The sequence below is a fragment of the Pyrus communis genome, chromosome 1 (assembly GCF_041283825.1).
Source record: "Pyrus communis isolate YQ-2024b chromosome 1, ASM4128382v1, whole genome shotgun sequence".
In the NCBI taxonomy this organism is placed as follows: Eukaryota; Viridiplantae; Streptophyta; class Magnoliopsida; order Rosales; family Rosaceae; genus Pyrus; species Pyrus communis.
The window spans coordinates 2,719,191-2,739,489 of NC_142565.1; the positions used below are offsets into that span (position 1 = coordinate 2,719,191).

General features: G+C 37.2%; 3 protein-coding genes across 3 annotated transcripts; 1 reads left to right on the plus strand and 2 right to left on the minus strand.

Annotated features, from left to right (window-relative positions):
• Positions 1-698: 698 nt before the first annotated feature.
• Positions 699-4,621, plus strand: LOC137721125 (uncharacterized). The gene is made up of 4 exons (XM_088692408.1): positions 699-1,320; positions 1,479-1,567; positions 1,694-2,803; positions 3,424-4,621. Exons 1-4 carry the CDS (start codon positions 1,110-1,112, stop codon positions 4,198-4,200), a joined length of 2,187 nt encoding a protein of 728 aa, XP_088548534.1. The 5' UTR covers positions 699-1,109; the 3' UTR covers positions 4,201-4,621.
• Positions 4,622-7,800: 3,179 nt separating this feature from the next.
• On the minus strand, positions 7,801-11,012 carry LOC137721256 (uncharacterized). Its single transcript, XM_068460358.2, has 7 exons — positions 10,793-11,012; positions 10,670-10,701; positions 9,962-10,059; positions 9,753-9,835; positions 9,214-9,291; positions 9,039-9,137; positions 7,801-8,174 (listed from the first exon to the last, which is right to left on the minus strand). Exons 1-7 carry the CDS (start codon positions 10,886-10,888, stop codon positions 7,914-7,916), a joined length of 747 nt encoding a protein of 248 aa, XP_068316459.2. The 5' UTR covers positions 10,889-11,012; the 3' UTR covers positions 7,801-7,913.
• Positions 11,013-11,817: 805 nt separating this feature from the next.
• On the minus strand, positions 11,818-15,785 carry LOC137720068 (putative fructokinase-7). The gene is made up of 7 exons (XM_068459077.2): positions 15,307-15,785; positions 14,338-14,582; positions 13,465-13,677; positions 13,170-13,367; positions 12,906-13,046; positions 12,432-12,548; positions 11,818-12,182 (listed from the first exon to the last, which is right to left on the minus strand). The coding sequence occupies exons 1-7, from the start codon at positions 15,326-15,328 to the stop codon at positions 12,042-12,044; spliced, it is 1,077 nt and encodes a 358-aa protein (XP_068315178.2). The 5' UTR covers positions 15,329-15,785; the 3' UTR covers positions 11,818-12,041.
• Positions 15,786-20,299: the final 4,514 nt, after the last annotated feature.

Here is a 20,299-nt window from a genome sequence, read left to right on the forward strand (position 1 = left end):
ATAGAACTTCGTGTTTATAATCATAATCGTTTAAATTATAAATCACCATATAAAAATCGCCTCTACAAAAAATCAATTAAAAATAAGATCGTTTAGTCATCAAACTGTTTGAAAACAAATGAACAATATTGGTCAAACTATTACGAACCGTTTATATATTTGCTACAATAGATTGACTAAACGACCTTAGTTTTAATTTACTTTTTGCATATATGATCTTTTCAGTGTGATTCATAGTATGAACGGTTTTGATTATAAGCACAAAACTCTGTGATTAAAATATTAAGAGTTTTGAGTAAGAGATCTTATTCATCTTTAAGTAGTCAAATATTATTCTTTTAATATTGCGAATGTATATTGAACTACCTGTGTACACTGAAAAATCATGCTGTGGTGTTGTATATACACCGAAAAATGGATTGAGACAGAATATAAGGAGAGAGCAGAGGAGGTGCGTGGTCATATGGTCATTTTTTCATTTCTTTGCAGACCAAAAAATATTCCATTTCCTGATGTGTATCTGAGAGAGAGAGAGATGACCAGAAGTTGTTTTCTTGGATGGTCTGGTAAAAGCTTGGGAGTGAGGAGCGTCATGAACCACTAAGATAAAAAGAGATAAAATGCAGTGAGTGTGGAAGACAGAGAGAGAAAAGATACCTAAAACGTTAAAAACTCACACTGCTCTGCTTATTAATTTCATCAAATCAAATACAACTCTCTCTCTCTCTCTCTCTCTCTCTCTCTCTTTCTCTCTCTCTCTCTGCGTTTATGCTTTCATGGATTCGCTTTTCTCGCTTCTTCTTGATGATCAGTGATCACAGCATCCCCACAAGCTTTTCTTCTGCTATTTTTCCACTCCAAACTCTCACAAACCGTGACCAGTCCTAATCCTACTTTTTTCTCTGCAGTTCAAAAGTCATCAACACACACACTAGCACTAGTACTACTAATTCTGCTTCTAGCTTCTGTCATTTTCATATTTTCATTCCTGTTTTCCCATTTTTGGAGAAGCTCTAGCAATTGGTTTTCATCCGTCCATAGACCACCATATCAATCTTTCTAGTTTCTGTTGAAAAGCCAGAAGCAGTTTTCTCCTTTTTTTACTAGTTATGGGAATGAGGGAGTGGTATTGGGGTTCTGGAAAATCCTCCAAAAGAGGTAGAGGTGGTGGAGGATCTCCAGAAAAAGTCATCACCACCTCTTCTGGTTGCATGTGTGCCGTCTTTCAATTGTTTGACTTTCACCAACTTCAGCTTGCCAACCACCACCACCACCACCACCAACGTTCTTTCCACCCAGAAGATCTCACTGTACCAAAAGGTCCTCTCTCTCTCTCTCTCTCATGTTTGGTTCTTTTATTGCTGAGGGGGGCTTCAACTTAGAACTCTAGGTGCATCCACCAATGCTCCTAACCGCTTGAGTTACAAGCGCTCGTATGTGTGAGTTATCAATAATTAAGTTTTCCGAATTTATTTTAGGTGTTGAAGCACCTAGGAACAGCTTGGATTCATCAGAAGGGACTTCATTATCATCTATCACAAAAGAAGAAGATAATTTAAACAGTACAGTAAGTTCTTCCATTTAACATATATTTTAGTTTTTTAATTTGTTTACCTTTTCGTTTTTTTTTTCTTGGAAAAGCAAGTAATGATGAAAGCAATGATGGAAATGGTTCCCCTTTGTGTGTTTGCAGATTTTGAAATTCCAGAAGGGTATGCAGATCAAAACAACCAAAGCAAGAACTTCTTCAGTTGATTTTTCATCAGATATTAGCTCACCAGGCATGACAAAGACTCCAAGTTTGGTAGCAAGGCTAATGGGTCTTGACCTTCTTCCTGACCAAACCAACTCACCCTCTTCAACTTCATCATCCAGCACCACCACTCATAAAAAAATTTCAAAGGCCAGCAAACCACTCAAAGGTAGAGCAAGACGACATGTCGTCAATACTAGTGACACTGCAGAGGGAACCCGCTCATTGCCTGAGACTCCAAGGATATCATCAGCCAGAAGATCAGACGTTGATCTTCACCACCGGCTTTCGCTTCAAATCAACAAGGAGAATGCTGGGGTTTCTGAGGACTTGGATTTTTCCAAGTCTTCATACAAAAGGAGGGACTTAAAGCTGATTAATTTTGGGGATCATGAGAACGTGAAAAGACCAAGTCACTACGCTAGGCAAATTGTGAAGCAGGTGAGAGAAGGTGTGAGTAGGAGAGTTGGTTTGGACATCACAAACACCTCCAGACCATCAGTCGTCAACACAGACAACAACAAGCAAGGCAGAGATGAGCTGCTTCTCCAACTCAAATCCAAGAACATTGCCAATGCTAATGCTTCTGCTGCTTCAAAAAGTGCTTTTGCCAAGGAAGGAAGTAGTACTCCAGCTTCTTGTTCTCCCAGGATCAGATTCATGGAGTCCAACGGTCCCAAAGATCAAATTCAAGCCCTTCCTCCAAAACCCAAATCACCTCTCTCGTCTTTACCTCTAAAGCCAAAGCCCTTGCAGCCATTGAAAGAAGAACAGCGGCAACAGAAGCAGAAAAGCCACACTGCTTCAGTTCAGAAGCGTAGACCAAAATTAGCAGATGATATTGGATACGGTCCAAGGATGAAGAATAAGCAGAAGGAAGAAGCATTCGTGAGTCCATCAACGGCAACAAGAGCCATCAAGAATAATCATATTATTCCAGGTGACAAGAAATGCAAGAAAACCCAATTATTGTTGTCAAGCAATGTCCCTACCCTTCTTCCTGTCAAGAAAAATCCTTCACCTCCAGCTACCAAAATTCCCCCAAAACAGGTATGCCCGTCGGACACAATACTGGATATTCCTCCCTTTTTTTCTTTATCAGATCGATAGTCCAAACTATTCTAATGCCGGTGCAAGGCTTAGTTACATTGTCTTAACAAACTGACTTTTCTTTACCACGATGATAGTCGAAATTATTAGTTTGTCAGAATTGATCATATATAGGAGAAATTTTTCATTGTGATCGGAACACGGATGGTACACCACGTGTTTTTATATAAGTAGTGAAAAATTGTATTTTTTAAGTTATTAACTTTTTAATACACATTTCCTACCATTTATATAATGACACATGATGTATCATCCCGTATTCTGACCACATTGAAAAATTTCTCCATATATAGCAGTGGCTAACCCTGTCAAACTGACTTTTTTACCCAGTCGATGGTTTAAACTATTCTAATGCACGAGTACATGGGTTAATCACACAGTCATGCTACATATTCGTTTTTGATTATAGGTTCAAAATTTTATTAAGATCATATATGTACCCATTTTGCATATTATTCTTGGTAGCTAGAAGCATAGAAGTACTTTTACCATTTTATGATTCTATTCTCTTAACTTATTATTATTATTATTATTTGTTGCAATGTGTTACACAAATAAAGGACCAGGCACAACAAGTAATATCTGACGCCCAACAATCGAAACGTAGGCTGTCACGGTTATCTACTTCCACGAGCCAAACGTACTACAAACATCAACAAGTGTCCCGGCTCCACCAAGTGCTCGCCACCCGAGACTGCATCAACTTTACCGGCGACATTCCTAACGGTAACACCGGCACCACCATCAGATCAGCCACCGGTGCTGGTGGAGCAGAGGCAGAGCTGCACCTGTACGTCACAAGAATCATAGCCCGTACTGGCATCGATAAAGACACCCTAGTCTCCTTCACAAATTGGTTCTCTCCTTCCAATCCCCTCGACCCCTCCATTTTTTACCACCTCGAACACTCTTTCTCTACCACTAGTATTACTACCACTAGCGGTAAAAACGAGTTTTCCAGTCAGCTTGGTCATAGGTGGAACAGAAAGTTACTGTTTCACCTTGTGGATGAAATTTTGGTGGAATTTTTGAGACCCTATATCAACTTAAAGCCATGGGTTACGAGCTCGAATAATATTCAATTTGAACATTGCAATGGTATGCGTATCAATGGGATGCATTTGATCAACGTTTTGTGCTACAAAATTCAGAGCTTCCCATCTGTTGACTGTCAAGTTCTCGATGACATCGATGCATTAATCGACAAGGACTTGCCGGAATCAAAGGTGCAGAGCGAAATGGCATTTGAGGAAGAAGGAGAAGGGATTGTTAGGGAGGTAGAGAAGGACATTTTGGACACTCTCATACATGAAACGGCTATGTCCCTATTGTTATGAGTATTACATCCCCAAGATTTTAGTCCAAAACGGCAACGTAGCATGGTAAGGTTTGGGGTGCATGCAGGAGGAAGGGTCAGAGGAGAGGACTGAGGTCACATGGGTGGATCACGTGATGAGATGCTGTCGGTCCGGGGGAATAGTTTTTAGTTGGGGGGTTGTGGTTGTGGGGGTCGTGGCAGATTGGGAGCTGTAAAAAGGTAGTTAGGAGGAGGCTGAATGTTTTGACAGCCCGACAACCTTGGCAGACGACCCTCAGAGGAATCCATTCGCTTCTCTCCAACCCTTTTCTAATTTGTATATTTGCTTTCTTTTAATTTCAAATTTTTTATAATATAAAGTTCAAACTTACAATTACATTTTGTTTTTTCTGCAACAGATTCAATTTTATAAATTATAATATTAAGTTAATATTTACATATATGGTGTATTCAGTTGTATTACCATTAACTGAAAATTAGCAGGGGACTGAGTTTCCATCCATACATTTTGAGTTTGAAACTCTTGATTTTCTATATTCATTTGTCAATTTGTTTATATTTGGGATTGCAAAGGGTACATGCAAGGAGAATCTATAAAGGATTTGGTTCTTAAATCATGGGGTCCGAGCTTATAAGTTAATTAATATGTCAACCAAAATTTGTGATCAGTTGCGTTTCATGCGTAATTTTTAAATACACATACCCCTAATTTTCTGGTCTTTACTTTTAATTAATGTCTATTTAACATAGTCGTTCTCTGAAAGCTAAATCATGGTGTTTTACCGCATATAGATACAAGTATATCTTTGGTTCATCGACACTTAATTTTTATCGTGCTAAAAGAGGTTTTTGTGATCAAATTATAGACCAGAGTTGTTGAGTAAGAGTAATATCCTATATAAATTATATATAGAGAAGAATCGTGTTTAAAAATGCACAACTTATATACAAAGTGCATCTGTAAATATTTCGAAGAAAAGTATTTCAACTATGCACACAATGCAACCAAACTCTTATGTGTATACTAAATCGCCATAATAATTTGATTTCAAATTCGTCATACACATAAATTAAACATAATATTTTTCACTTATAAATGCAGAGAAATATCACTAAACTTTATTGCTAAGTGATATCTAATTAATCATTAAACTTTAAAGAATATTATTGTCTATCAGATAAAAGTTTGTCCACCACACGGTCAATCCAGTATGGCCTTATTAAGTCAGACTTAAATAAAACAGTATGGGCTAGACAGAGGAAGGGAGGCATACTGCAAATTTTATAACAAACACTACTTAGTCGTCTACTCTCTGCTCCTCTAATTCTAGCTAGGGACACTTAGCTTAATTAACTAGGCTAGAGGAAGTAAAAACACAATAATCAAGATTATATGGGGGCATAACTGCGAAGATTCCTATGCATTTTTTTTTTAAAATCCAGATGATGAGTTATTATAACATGCTAGTCATTTAGTAGGTAGGGTTTCAAACTAAATGATAAGGGAAATCCTCACAAGTGGCGGACCCATTCATAGACCCAGGTGATACTGGGATCACCTGGAAATCCAAAGAAGCATTTGTGAGGACCTACAAGGACCACCCAACGGTCTAAACAAATGGTGGAAGAGAGAAGACCACCCGATATTAAAATTCAGGATCCAACACCGCTCACAACCATTGACAAAAAGAAAGCTTCGGATGATATATATAGGAAATTTTTAAGGGAAGGGATTTTCATTTTATTTTATTTTATTTATGAAAATGGGGATTAGTTGTGGGGTTTACACCATATCGAACTTTAACGATTCAAACCGTTTATTTTTTAAGTTGCACCTCATAGATCATCCTTGAAAAATATTAGCCAAATCGGAAATGTTTAAAACATCTAATTCAGTTCAAAGAAATTAACGAATACTTTGTTATATAAGAAACAATGAAATTTTATCTTGGTAATTAAATAGGCAAATGGTTTTTAATTAAATTGAATTTTTGTAAAGATGATATGTGAATTGAGACTTTAAAAATAGATGGTTCAGATCATTAAATTTCTATGTGAAGTGAGCTCTACACCTAATCCCTATTTTTTGAATAAAATAGAGATCTATTTGCATAAAGGCCCTGTATATATACATACATACATACATATATATGTGGTTTAATTATTGATCCTGATGATGCAGATAAATAGGGTTGGAGATCTGAGTGTTTGACTGCATCCAATTAAATGATGTTTGAACTGTTTGGGGGCAAAGACTTGAAGCTTATGGATCTGTATGTTTCTAAGGGCAAGTGTGTGGATTACCCTTGAAAATATTTAACCCTAAAAGGTACGACCGACTCATGAGACAGGCTGACGATGGAGGTCACAATTTATTAGAGTTTGGATGGATCAGTCGAGACAGTGCCTGTGCCCTTCTGCATGGAATGAACATGCTATAACTGTTACAAGAAATTAGATAGCGATAGAGAGTAAATTAAAATGTCACAAACAAACGTATAGTACTTGTTCATACCTAACGTTATGTTTTCGTGTAAAAACAATTTACTCCACCAGATCATGATGAACCCTCACGCATGAATGTGACTTGAGTTGCCGGCAATTTAAGGAGTGCGGCCTAACTTCCAGAAGATCTTAATGCCAAAATAAATGGAAAATTTGATGACACCACAGGGGCTTGACCAACTTACTCAGTAGTGAGTACACATCTTCATCCCAGCTAGTCTTTCTACGTATGATTGTCACCGTACACAAGGTCAGGCTACGGTGGCCCGCGACTGTGCAATTAGTCCTATACTTAGCAAGTGGGAGCAATGTTCCTTGTAGCTTGGGACCAGATTTTCGGTAGGCTCGTTTTGTTACAGCAACTCTCACACCGAGTAAAATTACGTGTGGTTTGGATGGAACCTAAGCACAATCAGTCCTATACTTTTGAGGGAAATGTCACACAAATAACGTGGCTTAGGCACCTGTACACAAGTTTTTTTATTTTTTTATTTTTATTTTTTGGAATTGGATCCTCTCCGAGGCAATGCCTCGGGATCCTCCTGATCGGACAACACAAAATCAACAGCTACAATTATTATAGCTTTTAGAAGGACCCTCCTATTTGTAGCCGTTGGATCAAAATCCAACAGTCTGTGTTGTCCGATCAGAAGGATCCCGAGGCATTGCCTCGAAGAGGATCCAAGTGTTTTTGTAGAAAAAATTAATCTCAATCAGATTTAAGTATAATTTCAAAAGTTCTTTACCCTCATTTGTTAGATGAATTTTCAGCCGTCGAATCAAATAAATTAAAGAAAATCAATTGACAAGTTAAGATGATTGTGTGGGAGATAAAAATAAGTGTGAATAGCGCCTAACTCATATATATTATAACCCTCCACACATGTGAAGAGACTAGAATGTCCTAAACGAGTGACTGGTCAAAAGTATAACTCTTACTTCAACAATCAAACTAAATTATCACTCATCACAAGGGATGGATTGTCTAACCTACTGCGTTCAGGTTCAAATTCTCCCCTCTTCTTAGTCTAGCTTAGAGACGAACAATTAACGTCTACGTGATTGATTCTTGCTCGATATTGGTAATATACACGGGTGCGATGAAGCAACGAGATGTCAGAAAGGTCAGCTTGCATTTCTCATATCAAATGCTAGAGACAATTAAAGAATACAACGGAGAAAGATGGACGAAAGAATATATCCAGTAATTGAATGAGAATAACACTCCTAAGCATCAAACCCTGCCCCTGTCCATCCCGGCGGAGGAGGTCCTCTACCCTTGGGCACAGCTCCAAGTCCCTTCCCTCTTCCGTGGAACTGACTTTTCTTCTTTCCCCTTCCTTCTCCCTCAACCGGAGGTTGTTGATTGTGCCCGTTCACGACCGAAACATTTCCACCATTTCCTGGATTAGGGATGTTTTGAGCGACTCCACCTGATTCTTTTGATCCCGGAACTGTAGGAGCATCTGGACCCATTGATTTCCCATCCTAAACACAGTTCCAAGCTCAAACTATTAACATTTTCATACTAAATTTTATGATATACATATATAAGCATTTGAAAATTACCCAAGTTGGCTGCCAAGTATAAGATATTCGAAAAGTATGAGTAGCTTCTTGCATGTAATAGTTCATGGAAAGAAGCGGTTTAATGTTTCTCCTAACGGGCCAAACAATAATTCCTTACCAGGCTTGTCCTCTCCCTTGACCACCCCCGGGGGCCATCCTCTTCTCCTTTCCGGGGATAAGTCTTCAAATCTTACCGTTTGAGAGCCAGAACACCCTGTGCTAGATGTGTGGATGTCTTTTAAGATTAATCTAGCTATATAGAGGTGATTCTTAATTTTTTTTCATTTCGTCATTGCCTCTAAGTGCCTGTTTTGCAGGTCGATTGTAAGGGATGGCGGTTAATCACCCTCGCTCAAACAATGCAGGGATAGAAAAAGGAGCCATAGTACCACTGGAAGAAGGAAGAAAAAACTGGCGTGGGAACGTCTACTGACAAACCATTTCAAGGCATGAGAGTGGAAGTAATGATTCTAATGAAATCTACTCCAAACTTCCAATGTAATATCCTCGATTCCTATGTGGTATCTTTCAAACCGTAATGAAAATAACCTTTTCTTCATCTGATAAACAGGCCTGATGCAATACTACCTTGAATACTGATGAATTACACACACACACACACACACACACACACGAGGGCCATGAGTGAACTGTGGAATAATAGTTGATTCCCAAAAACCATGAAATCTACGCCAACTAATATAACTAATATCAGATTGCAATGCCATCCAACCCGTTCAAGATGTTCTAAATATAATCGTCGTAAATAAAATGGGAACTTACATGAGAAACGGAAGCTGATGATCTGCTTGGGTTCATAGCTTCAAGTCGTCTTTTCAACTCCTCCAGTCTCGTAAACTGAGAACTGCTGCTTTCTTGCACCTGTTGAAACAATAGTGTCAAAACAATTTGTCAAGTCTGTAACCTCCTCAAGGACACATGTAACAAAGAAATATACCAGTTGGTTTAAGTCTTCACATAGCTGCTGCTTGATAGCTTCCTCGTCCTTTACAGCCTGTAATGCTGCTTCCCACACCTGAAATACATCAAAACAAACAGCTATCAGACTGCATAAGGAACAACATTCATGCACTAATTAAAATGATTTTACCCAACCATATTCGGCTGTGTATACAGGCATCAATCTCTATCCATTTTTGCGATGAATCTTGATTCATGTGTCTTCATCCATCCCTGACAAAATATGTTTGGTAGATCTAAATAGTTAACAAGCTTACTTTTCAACTTGAAACTCCACCACATCACCCAATACAATCATATGCTTACCAATAATCAGACAAAACTTGACAAATTTATTTGAAAACTTTGAGCTTTAAATATCCGAGGTCATCTTGGTCAAGCAAAATGAAAATGGTACTAATTTTCGTGAGCACTTGGGAAACAGGCAAAGAGTTTGTTCAATATTTATGAACGTCAAACAGAACTTTACAATGTAAGGATAAAGAAAATCCGTTTCTATAATTAAAAGGGACGAACCTTTCGTGCTTGTTCTTCCTTCAGCTTGGCGGCATGAATTTTCTCCGTTGACATCTCTATTTTCTTCCTCAAATGTTCAAGGGCTTCAAAAGATGCACCATACACACAAAGTAAAAGGCAAACAAGCAATCAATCGACTGGTATACAAAAAAAGAGGAAAAATCATAAAATCAAAGAACGAGAGTAACTAACAATGATAATGCAGCAACCTGATTTTTTTGGCCCGGCTGTGAGTTTCATCTCCATTGACAACTGTGCCAGCTCTCGTTCGACATCACGAATTTTAGAATAGTTTTCTTCAATATATCTGAACGAATCAATTGTCTCAAATCATAAATCACCGAATCTTACTGAACAAGGACACTTACAGTAAGGCAATGCCTAATCAAACAAACTCGAGAAGCACTAAAGTATAAGAATAAAAGACGACAGAATCCAAAACTCAACTTTTCCCCAAGCTCCCCAACTCTAAGTATGTATTACCAAACACTTCTACATTTCCATTTTCGAGGCTCGAAAACATGTGAACCCGAATGACCAAAGATAATCGAAGAAAGCTTCCAATTTTCAATATGTTGACTTCCTAGTTCCTACGCCTCTTGACCACAACTTGTAAAATCATCCAATCGATTACCAAACACTTCCACATTGCCACTGTATCCAATTAATGTACTAAACCAATAAATCTCTCTTAACTTGCAGTTTATACCTAAAGTACTCAGATTTCTCGGATGCCAGTTCATCAAACAATTTGCATTTCTAAACATCACCAAAACTCAAAATTCAATGATCATCTGATTCATTTCATAGATTACAGCAACCCTAATTCACTGCATTACTGATTAAACACACAATTAAAGCAATAATAATTCCCTAAAACGATAATTATACAGTACATTGAAATCAAATACACTTACTTTCTTAATTGAAGCTGTTCGTTCTCGATTATCTGCAACAACAAAAAAGCCACAACCAACACACATTCAACAAATTACAAAGAAATTTAGAGGGGGAGAGAGAGAGAGGAGAGAAAGAAAGACCTTCTCAGTGTTGGTGATGACAGAAGCCTCGCGAGCAAGCCCGTCGGGTCCGATCTCAGGCTGCAGCGACGGATTCAAATTCGAATTCGACGCCATTTTTTCAACTGGAATTTGAATCAGCAGAGCAACCCAAGCCAAAGCAAATGGCTTCTGATTCAAACTCTCATTTTCTTCTTCCCTTTCTCATCAAAAAACGTGATTATCCTTTTTATTTGGATTATATTTCCTTAATTACTGTTTGATTTTGATTGATTAATACGGCGCGCTTATTATTGTTCGGGTTCGGGTCGTTTAGAACGTGTGGGTCACAATTCCCGCGAGATTAAATGTAATGTCTAAACTGCCCCTGTGATCTGGATCCACTTCATCGTCCGTGGATCGTTGGATCTTGTAGGTAGATCATGTGCTGCTGCCGACATCACGTGCGTTAACTTGGCGGTTAAAAAGTCCAACTAATTTGTGTACAACTAATATTAAGTAAGTTCCACTAAAATTTTTACTCGGATTTTCGCCATCGTTCTTGTGGTTGCATTTGCGATAACATTAGTCCAATCTTTCAGATGAGGCAAAATCTTTTTAATTTAACAAATTAGATTAAATTGAGAAAATTAAGAAATATGTAATTTCGAGTAAACAACATAGGTTATGACATTTTAATCAAAGTAGTTCTTCAGATTAGCATAATTTTTCACTTTGGTCCCTAAAATTTGAAATCGATAGAAGGGTCCCTGAGCTTGTCCACAATCAAAATGATTGACGATAGACAAACTCAAATACCACTTCTATCGATTTTAAATCTCATGCACCAAAGATAAGAGCTATGTCAATCTTAAGAACTAGATGGAACAAATTGGTTCTTGTTTTCCAAGAAAAAATTCGGTCATCCGGCTACGGCAAAAGTGAAGCAAAGCATTATCATCGCAACACGTTTAGAGCATTCACCCTTGTATTCCGGCATCCCAATATTAAGCAAAGAACAGAAGAATTGTATGCAACAAAAAGCTCACTCAGAAATGCTACGATGCTGACAGTTTGAACTTGAAATTTTTTATTGGCAGTGGTTTACATAGTAACCACCATTGTACCCTACGACATAGACACCTCCGAGTTGAATCGAAGGGTGGGGTTGACTCGAAAATATATAGCAGGGAGGTCTCCAGGAGCAACAAGCTCAATGGTATCTCAGCAAAGAAACTCAGATTAACACTCAAATTACACTACGATTGATACGAATTCCGACTATTGTCGTCTAGTTTTTCTCAGCAGCCTGCTTTAAGCACTGGAGCACAGCTTCTCTCGTCGGCATTGCAGGAATGGCTCCTCTTTCTGTTACTGTGAGCGCACCGCATGCATTTGCGAAGAGTAGAGCTTCTCGTAGCCCCTTCTCATCCTGCACGGGAAATTTATACAGTAGCTGGTAGACGATCAAAAATGAAAACATACAACAGTCTAGACTGCGTACAAGAACAATATTACATTGTTTCTTTTTCTGTTAGAGTAAACAGAATTTTGTAATCTTCTGAACAGAACATTTTAGATACGAGGACTGAATGAGATTCAAATTCGAGTGACTATGAAAATAATCTACCGGAAGATGCATGGATGGATTTTTCTCAATCCCGGGAAGAACTATGCTTACCTGAAAAAGGCTCAAGTTAGAAGCTATGCTGTCCAGTACCCCACCGACAAATGCATCACCAGCACCAGTTGTGTCAACAGCTTTAACTTTAACACCACCAACCCGGCCGTGAAATTTCTGACAGAAATTTAGTTGATGTCAATTTTCTCATAATCAATCATTTTGATAGAGAAGTTAAAAGGCAAATCACATTCAGAGTGTTCAATTGATTTTCTTCAACAAAAATATAGATGCCTCTTGAACAATAAAATCATGGCGTGGTATTGACACCGCTGACTTTGTAAATGTTCCCATTTATTCCAATAAATAAAAGTACAATATGATGACAAACTTTTACAGTTGCTATCTTATATGACGCAGAAGGGACAATGACAAGATTGTTCTAAAAACGACCCATTTTAGTCGAGAAGATGATAAGTGAGTTCTTTACCACAAGAGACAAAAGATGCTGAAAAAAAAAAATGACAAACCTACCTGAGTGTAATATCTGCAACCCTCTGAACCCTCAGTTACTACCAACAGTCTAAGATTGGGATGAAAAAGCTTCGTTAACACCACATTATCATCATAAGGATCATCACCACCAGTCAGGAATCTAATTTCATCCTCGCTTATCTGCAAGTTTGACATATGGAAACACCTGATGAGAACCAAGGATAAAGATACAAACAGAAAATTTACAACTACGCAACAGCTAATAACTTCCGTACATGAATTTTGTATTTTCAGGTACTATACCTTGATTATATCTGCTTGATCCCATATACTCATTATGCCTTTCCGTGCAGCATCTTCCGACGGCCACAACGGCAATCTTAAATTTGGGTCATAAGAAAGGATGCAACCAGACTCCTTGGCAATTTTCATAGCAGCTAGATGGGTTGACCTGCATGGTTCATCAATCAAACTAATTGAACCATAATGGAAGATCTTTGCCTGCAGTCAATATTATCTGAATCAGTTTCCAACAAATGGGTAAGCTTCATATTTTGTGTGCACTGTTTTGCAATTAAATTGAAAAAGAAAACCACACCTTCTTAATTAGATTTATGTCAAGCTCTGATTCACGTAGAAGCATATCAGCACTTGGATGACGGAAGAACAGGAATTCACGCTCTCCGTCAGCTCTGAGTGTAACAAAAGCCAATGCAGTTCTTGCATGGGGGTCAAATCGAACGCCAGAATTGTCAACATTGTTTTGTTTTAGAATGTCAGACAACATGTATCCAAATTCATCATCGCCTACCTGTAACGCAAGTTTTTATAAGTTAAATCAAGGAGCCTCCCACATTAAAATATCCCTTCATAAAGAAAACTTTGGAAGCTTTAAGACTATGCAATGTCAGGAGCCACTAAAAGCCCTTAGGTTCCATAAGAAGATACAGTCCTTATCAGATTTGAGAAGGAAGTTAGTTCAAAATATAATTTAAAACTAATGAGGACTCCGAATGCAAATATCAGATGTAAAAGAGGTCCCCTGAAACTGAGAGAAAACATTGTTCGATTTACATTTCTGGAGATTGTGAAATGGGGTACATCCAAAATGTGAGAAAGATGCATATTTGAACCACGTCATGCTCAACAAAGTCAACATAGAGTTGAACCGTTGGGAAGTTTCAGCAAAAAAGGTTGAATGCGTCCTTCTATGTTTCGTATCTTACACATGTGGAACAAAATGTTACTAGAGAAATCCTTCTTCATAACAGACATCCCAGGTAGAAAGACGAAGGCCAAATGAAGAAAGCAATAAAACTAGGGTGGTCCTATCCACACACCCCCTGTTAATTTTAGATCCTCCTCAATTCGTTCAATCCGGCCGAAAATTGAGAGGGCTGTGTGGATAGCACCACGCTAAAACTATCTTAGAAACTAGCATCCAGAATAAAGAGGACACAATCTAGTTCACCTTGCCTATGAAACCTGCTGAACCACCCAGTCTTGCAACACCAACAGCGACATTAGCAGGAGCACCACCAGGAGCTTTTTTAAAAGCAGATGCTTCAGCAAGTGAAACTCCACTAACTGTGGGCACAAAGTCGATTAGCATTTCCCCGAAGCAAACAACCAGGGACTTGTCATCTTGTGACCCTCCTTTTTTATCTGATGATTCATCTTTAGAATCTTCACGCAAAACCAATTTTTTGTCCAGAGCTGAAGTCACATCATTTAAGAAGTATTAATCAAACCGCAAAGAAGTTCAACAAGCTATATGCACGCCACGATGTTGCATATGTACTAGTCCGCCATGGAATATGTTTAAAGTTAATTAATACAAAAACTATCTTATCGTCTATGCGATTAATAAAACAATACTGCAAGCTAAAAATCACACAGTTGCTCCAAGTGGGACTATGTTAGAATCAATTCACCTTCTTTTATCCAATTCTGTAAAACTAAACAACAGATTAAGTGATTCGGAAACTCGAAAACTGCATGTTTAGTAAACAAAAATTGTTCATCTTTACAAAGCATCTGTTACCCGACTAATTCTTTATTGTTTAAATGTGATTTTTCAAACAGATCACAGATCAACTACCAAACACATGCGCAGTGTAAATACACAGTGAATCCATACGAAGAAAACTTCAAAAAAAACGGATTCGATAAAAAACGTAAAGAAAAAAGATTGATTGCTGCGGAAGATGGATCAAAAATACAGAAACCCAATACAAAGAAATGCCCAAGAATTCAGAAATCATCAATCTTTTCTGCAAATCTGCAATCCTTAAGCTAACAAATGTAACCCGAAGAACCCAGATGTGAAATCTCCTAATATAAATACTAAACGGATCGCAATCCCAATTTTAATCAGGACGTACCAACATGATCATAAACATCATATATAATCAAAACATGGAAGGAAGATTAAACGAACCTGGGGCGAGAATATTAGCCATGGCAGGAATGGAATTGCAGAGATTGAAGTTCAACAAGAGAGCAGAGTATGCAAAAAGAAATGGAGAGAGAGAGAGAGAGAGTGTTTGGTGTTGGTGCAGTGTAGTTGTAGTTACAGGATGAGCTTTAATTGGGGGGTAAATATGCGATCTTGAAGTCGTCGGGGACTCACAAATCAAATGCTATTTAAAGAAAGAAAGCAAACAAAGGTATATGGAATCTGGCAATTTTTAGATTTTATACAACGTATCATATACACGGCTTATTCTTACTTGTCTTGCCTAAATCTTGCCTGTCTTTTCTGTATAATTATTGTGTGGTATTGAATATTAAGCGTGCAGTATAATTAATTCACATGTTAAAATATCATTAGTAGTGTCATTTGGTACTACAATTTAATTATATTTCTTTTCAATGAGAGATTTTACGTTCGAATCTCGTTAAAAATAAATTTGAACTACATTATTGCTAGTCCATTGTGAGACTTAACTTACTCTTCCACCCCTTTAGTGTAGATAATATTTTTTGTTAAAAAAAATATCACTAGTGATAGGTTTTTTAAACCTTGAGTTTTTTTAATTTTATTTAATTTTGTACTATTATTTTTTACAAGAAAACAAATAATAGTTTATAGTATAATTTAAAATACAAGAAAATTCAAATTTGGGGGCAGATAAAGAGCATGTAACTCTAAGAGCATCTCCAAATGAGATGTCAAATTTTAAACATAAAATTTAAATTTGACAGCCTATGTGATATTTTGACATTTTTTAAATTTTTTCTCTCCACCCGGTATGTCAAATTAAATATAATATAATATTTTTTTCCTTTTATTTTATTAAACTATTATTTTATTACCCATTTTAACATCTTTCAAAACCCCTGGATTTCTTCACTTCACACCTTCAGTGTGACATCCCACATCACCGAGGGGAGTGATCATTATATGTATATTCTCATCCCTACCTAGCACGAGGCCTTTTGGGAGCTCACTGGCTTCGGGTTCTGTAGGAACTCCAAAGTTAAGCGAGAAGGGGGCTAGAGCAATCCCATGATGGGTGACCCACTGGGAAGTTGATCGTGAGTTCCAAAAAACAAAACTGTGAGGGAATGGTAAGCCCAAAGCGGATAATATCGTGCTACGGTGGTGGAGCTGGCTCGAGAAGTGATCCGCTCTGGGCCGGGATGTGAAAATTGGTATCAGAGCGTAACCTTGGCCGTGGTGTGCCGACGAGGACGTCGGGCTCCTAAGGGGGGTGGATTGTGACATCCCACATCATCCAGGGGAGTGATCCTTAAATGTATATTCTCATTTCTACCTAGCACGAGGCATTTTGGGAGCTCATTGACTTCGGGTTCCATAGGAACTCCGAAGTTAAGCGAGAAGGGGGCTAGAGCAATCCCATGATGGGTGACCCACTGGGAAGTTACTCGTGAGTTCCCAAAAACAAAACCGTGAGGGAATGGTAAGCCCAAAGCGGACAATATCGTGCTACGGTGGTGGAGCGGGCCCGAGAAGTGATCCGCCCCAGGCGGGGATGTGACATTCAGCCATGGAAGCTCTGCAAGCTTCCCTCCCGCAAGTCCCTCACACTCAATTTGAACCTAACGCTGATAAAATCAAATGCAACCTCACCAAGAAAAGATTCCTTCCCGCAAGTCCCTCACACCCAATTCAAACCCGACACTAATACAATCAAACAAACGGGGTCAACGACGTCTCTCGGAGATGCTCGACTGTTTTTCCGGCGAAGATCGTTGTCCAGTCGATGCCCAATGAGCCAAGTCGATGTCTCGCTGCTTCTTCAGAAACCGTGCCGAATTGAGATCCATTGAGCCAAGTCGATGCCCAAGCCCAAATTCATGTCAAACAAATAGATCTCCGGCAGATGGGAAGATGGGGAACAAAGCAACGACGTAGTTTGCAGTAGGGCTGCTGCTTTCTGGTTGATCCGGAGGGATCTGGACTGTTAAGATCCGGAAATGATCTTAACCCTTCTTCGTTTGCCTTTAGTTTCAGCATTTACTATAAAAAAATATTTGAAGCTAATGTCAAATTTGACAGCAACCTCTTTGCTGCCAATCCATGTCAGCGCCACATTGGAATTGGCATTACAGTTGGAGAATATTAATGTAGTGTTTTATTACTGTTATAGCTTATGTGGACATTTTGGCATCTTATTTGGAAATACTCTAATCTATCAATTCATGCATGAATTGATTGAAATGTATATTATTTTCTCATCTTTAGAGTTTTTATATTTTATTGAGCTTGTAATTTTAAATTAAGGGGAGAATTTTTGAATTTTAGTGCAGATGGTGAGCACACAACTCTAATCAATTCATCTATGTCAATATTTTTTTCTCTTTTAAAGTTTATTTTTATACAATAATATATTTACACTAATGACATGAGATTTAGGTTAAACCACATAATGATAAGATAATATAAATTAATATCGAACTCGTTATGCACAAAATCAAACCTAAAAATAAATAAATAAATAAAATCATTGAACCACTTTTCTGGACGGTATCTTTTCAAAGTTTAGGACCACTACATATCTTCCAACAACAAAAAAAGTATCACTACATATCAACTTATATATGAACTCGCGTTCATATTTTATGACCACAAAATAAATTGTTGGTCTATTTCTAGACGAACACATAGATTAACTTACAAGAAAATCCATCCCATTGTCTATTTTAGAATTTTAAAGTCGCCTAGTCGACGTGTAAATCAATCTTCTATTACAAAAACAATATTAAAGTAATTTATTTGTTTTATCATTAAAGTAATTTAACTTATAATTGTCTTCTATACATTGTACGTAGTATATTTTTATTTTATTTTATTTTATTTTTTAAAGGGGACAAGTAGTGGTAAGTTACAGTTATCTACCCCTTTTTAGGAGACGGGAAGACTCATAGAGGCATTTCAGCTTTCCCCTGGCCACAAGTATGGCTTCCACACCAGCAACGAGTTTCGAACTCGAGACCTCGAGTTTTTAGTTTTAAGGAAGCCTCCTAATCCGTCATTTATCATTGGGCCACCAGCTATGGTAATGTTAATATTTTAGTATGGAATTTTGGCCCACGTCGGTCTTGAAGGGTTTGAGTGGAAACTGGTTTTCCGAGAAAATTTTGAATTTTTTTATGAAACACTTTACGAACAACTATAGTAGGAATCGAGATCTTTGGATCTCGCTCGAAGTCGGGAGGCGACAGACTTAACAATTTGGACCATTTATTTCAAAATTTACTTTCTCATTAGCAAACTCATAAAAACTAAAAGTCTAGATTCTCTCTCTTCAACGGTCCAAATTACATAATTCGGCTTCAGATTACAAGAACCGAAGAAGATCTGAATTCCCACGGTAGGCAGGTGGGCGATTGTCCATACATGAAATCATATGAATACATTTTTATTCTTCTTTTGCCGACTGAGCACAGGTGTTGGACATTTCTGGCCAGCATCCTATGACTGTGACTATCCAGCATCTCTAAATTTGGAGTGTTTGGATACTATTGAATAAAAAAATATATGTATTAAACTAGAGTTAAAATAAACTCTATTATTGTTTTGAGTAAATTGTGGTAATGGTTCCTTAATTTTAACTTAATTGGAGTAATGGTCTCTCAACTAAAAATTTATTACTATTGGTTTCTCAACTAAAAATTCATTACCATTGGTCCCTCAACTTTAATTCAACATGAGAAATGGTTCATCAACTTTAACCCAATTGGAGAAATGGTCCCTCAACTTTAACCAAATTGTAGCAATGGTCATTCAAACATAGCTCAATTTGACAAAATTATAATGAAGTTGATGAAAATGACCATAGCTACACGTTTTGATGACTTGAGGGACCCCAATTGTAGCAATGGTCCTTCTAACATAACTCATTTTGACAAAATTCTGACAAAGTTGACGAAAATGACTATAGCTACATATTTTGATGAGTTGAGAGACCAATGATAATAAATTTTTAGTTAAGGAACCATTGCTACAATTTACTCTATTATTTTTGTTAAATAACGATAATATATGTTAAAAGGTGTGATATTTGGATTAGATCACATGATGTATTAATTTTTATAATTTAGTATCCGAACTCATAATTTATGAAAATCAAAACCGTAGTCATAACTGATTAGAACAAAATCCTTAACTAGGTTGGTTGTAGGGAACTTTTTGTCGTCAAAGATTTGTTTTGCATGCTTAAGAAAATTATTGTTAAAACTATTAAGTACACAGCAAGATATCCTCTTTCCAAACGAGAATTCGTCAAACCCAACTGATCAGTGCAACCGCTGATCTGACTCGAATGATTTAACTCGTTTTACTTAAATAAGAAAAATGGTATTTTATTGAGGAAGAGATTCACGTGAAATTCTAGGAACCTATATATTTATATTACATATGTTCCAACCTCTTATCTGACTTGAACCTAACATTTCATATTTATTTATTGGATGTCGACTTAGTTCTTGAACTTTCACTTCAGTAACAATTGTTTCTAAATAATTTTTTTATTAGGTAAAATAAGTCTTTAAATTTATTAAAATTACTAATTTAATCCATACTATTATATTCAAAGCTATTTTATCTCATTTTTCGTCAACTTAAGTCACATGACACATTTTAAAGTGTAATATTGTTCTTTTCTCGCCTATAAACCCTTAACATTTCATATATGTACGAATTTAACGTCTAATTTACCCTTCAAAGTTAACTCTATACACTATTTTTTAATGTAAAATTACAATTTACCCTCCAATGTGTATCACATGCAAATAACGTGACTTAAATTGACGAAAAATTAAATATAGTAGATTCAAATATAATATTAGAGATGTAATTGGCAAACTTTTATAATTCAATGACTAATTTTTCTGAAAAAAATAGTTGAGGGACTTAATTTTCACTTAGATGATAATTTAAGTACTAAATTGGCAGTTCACTCTTA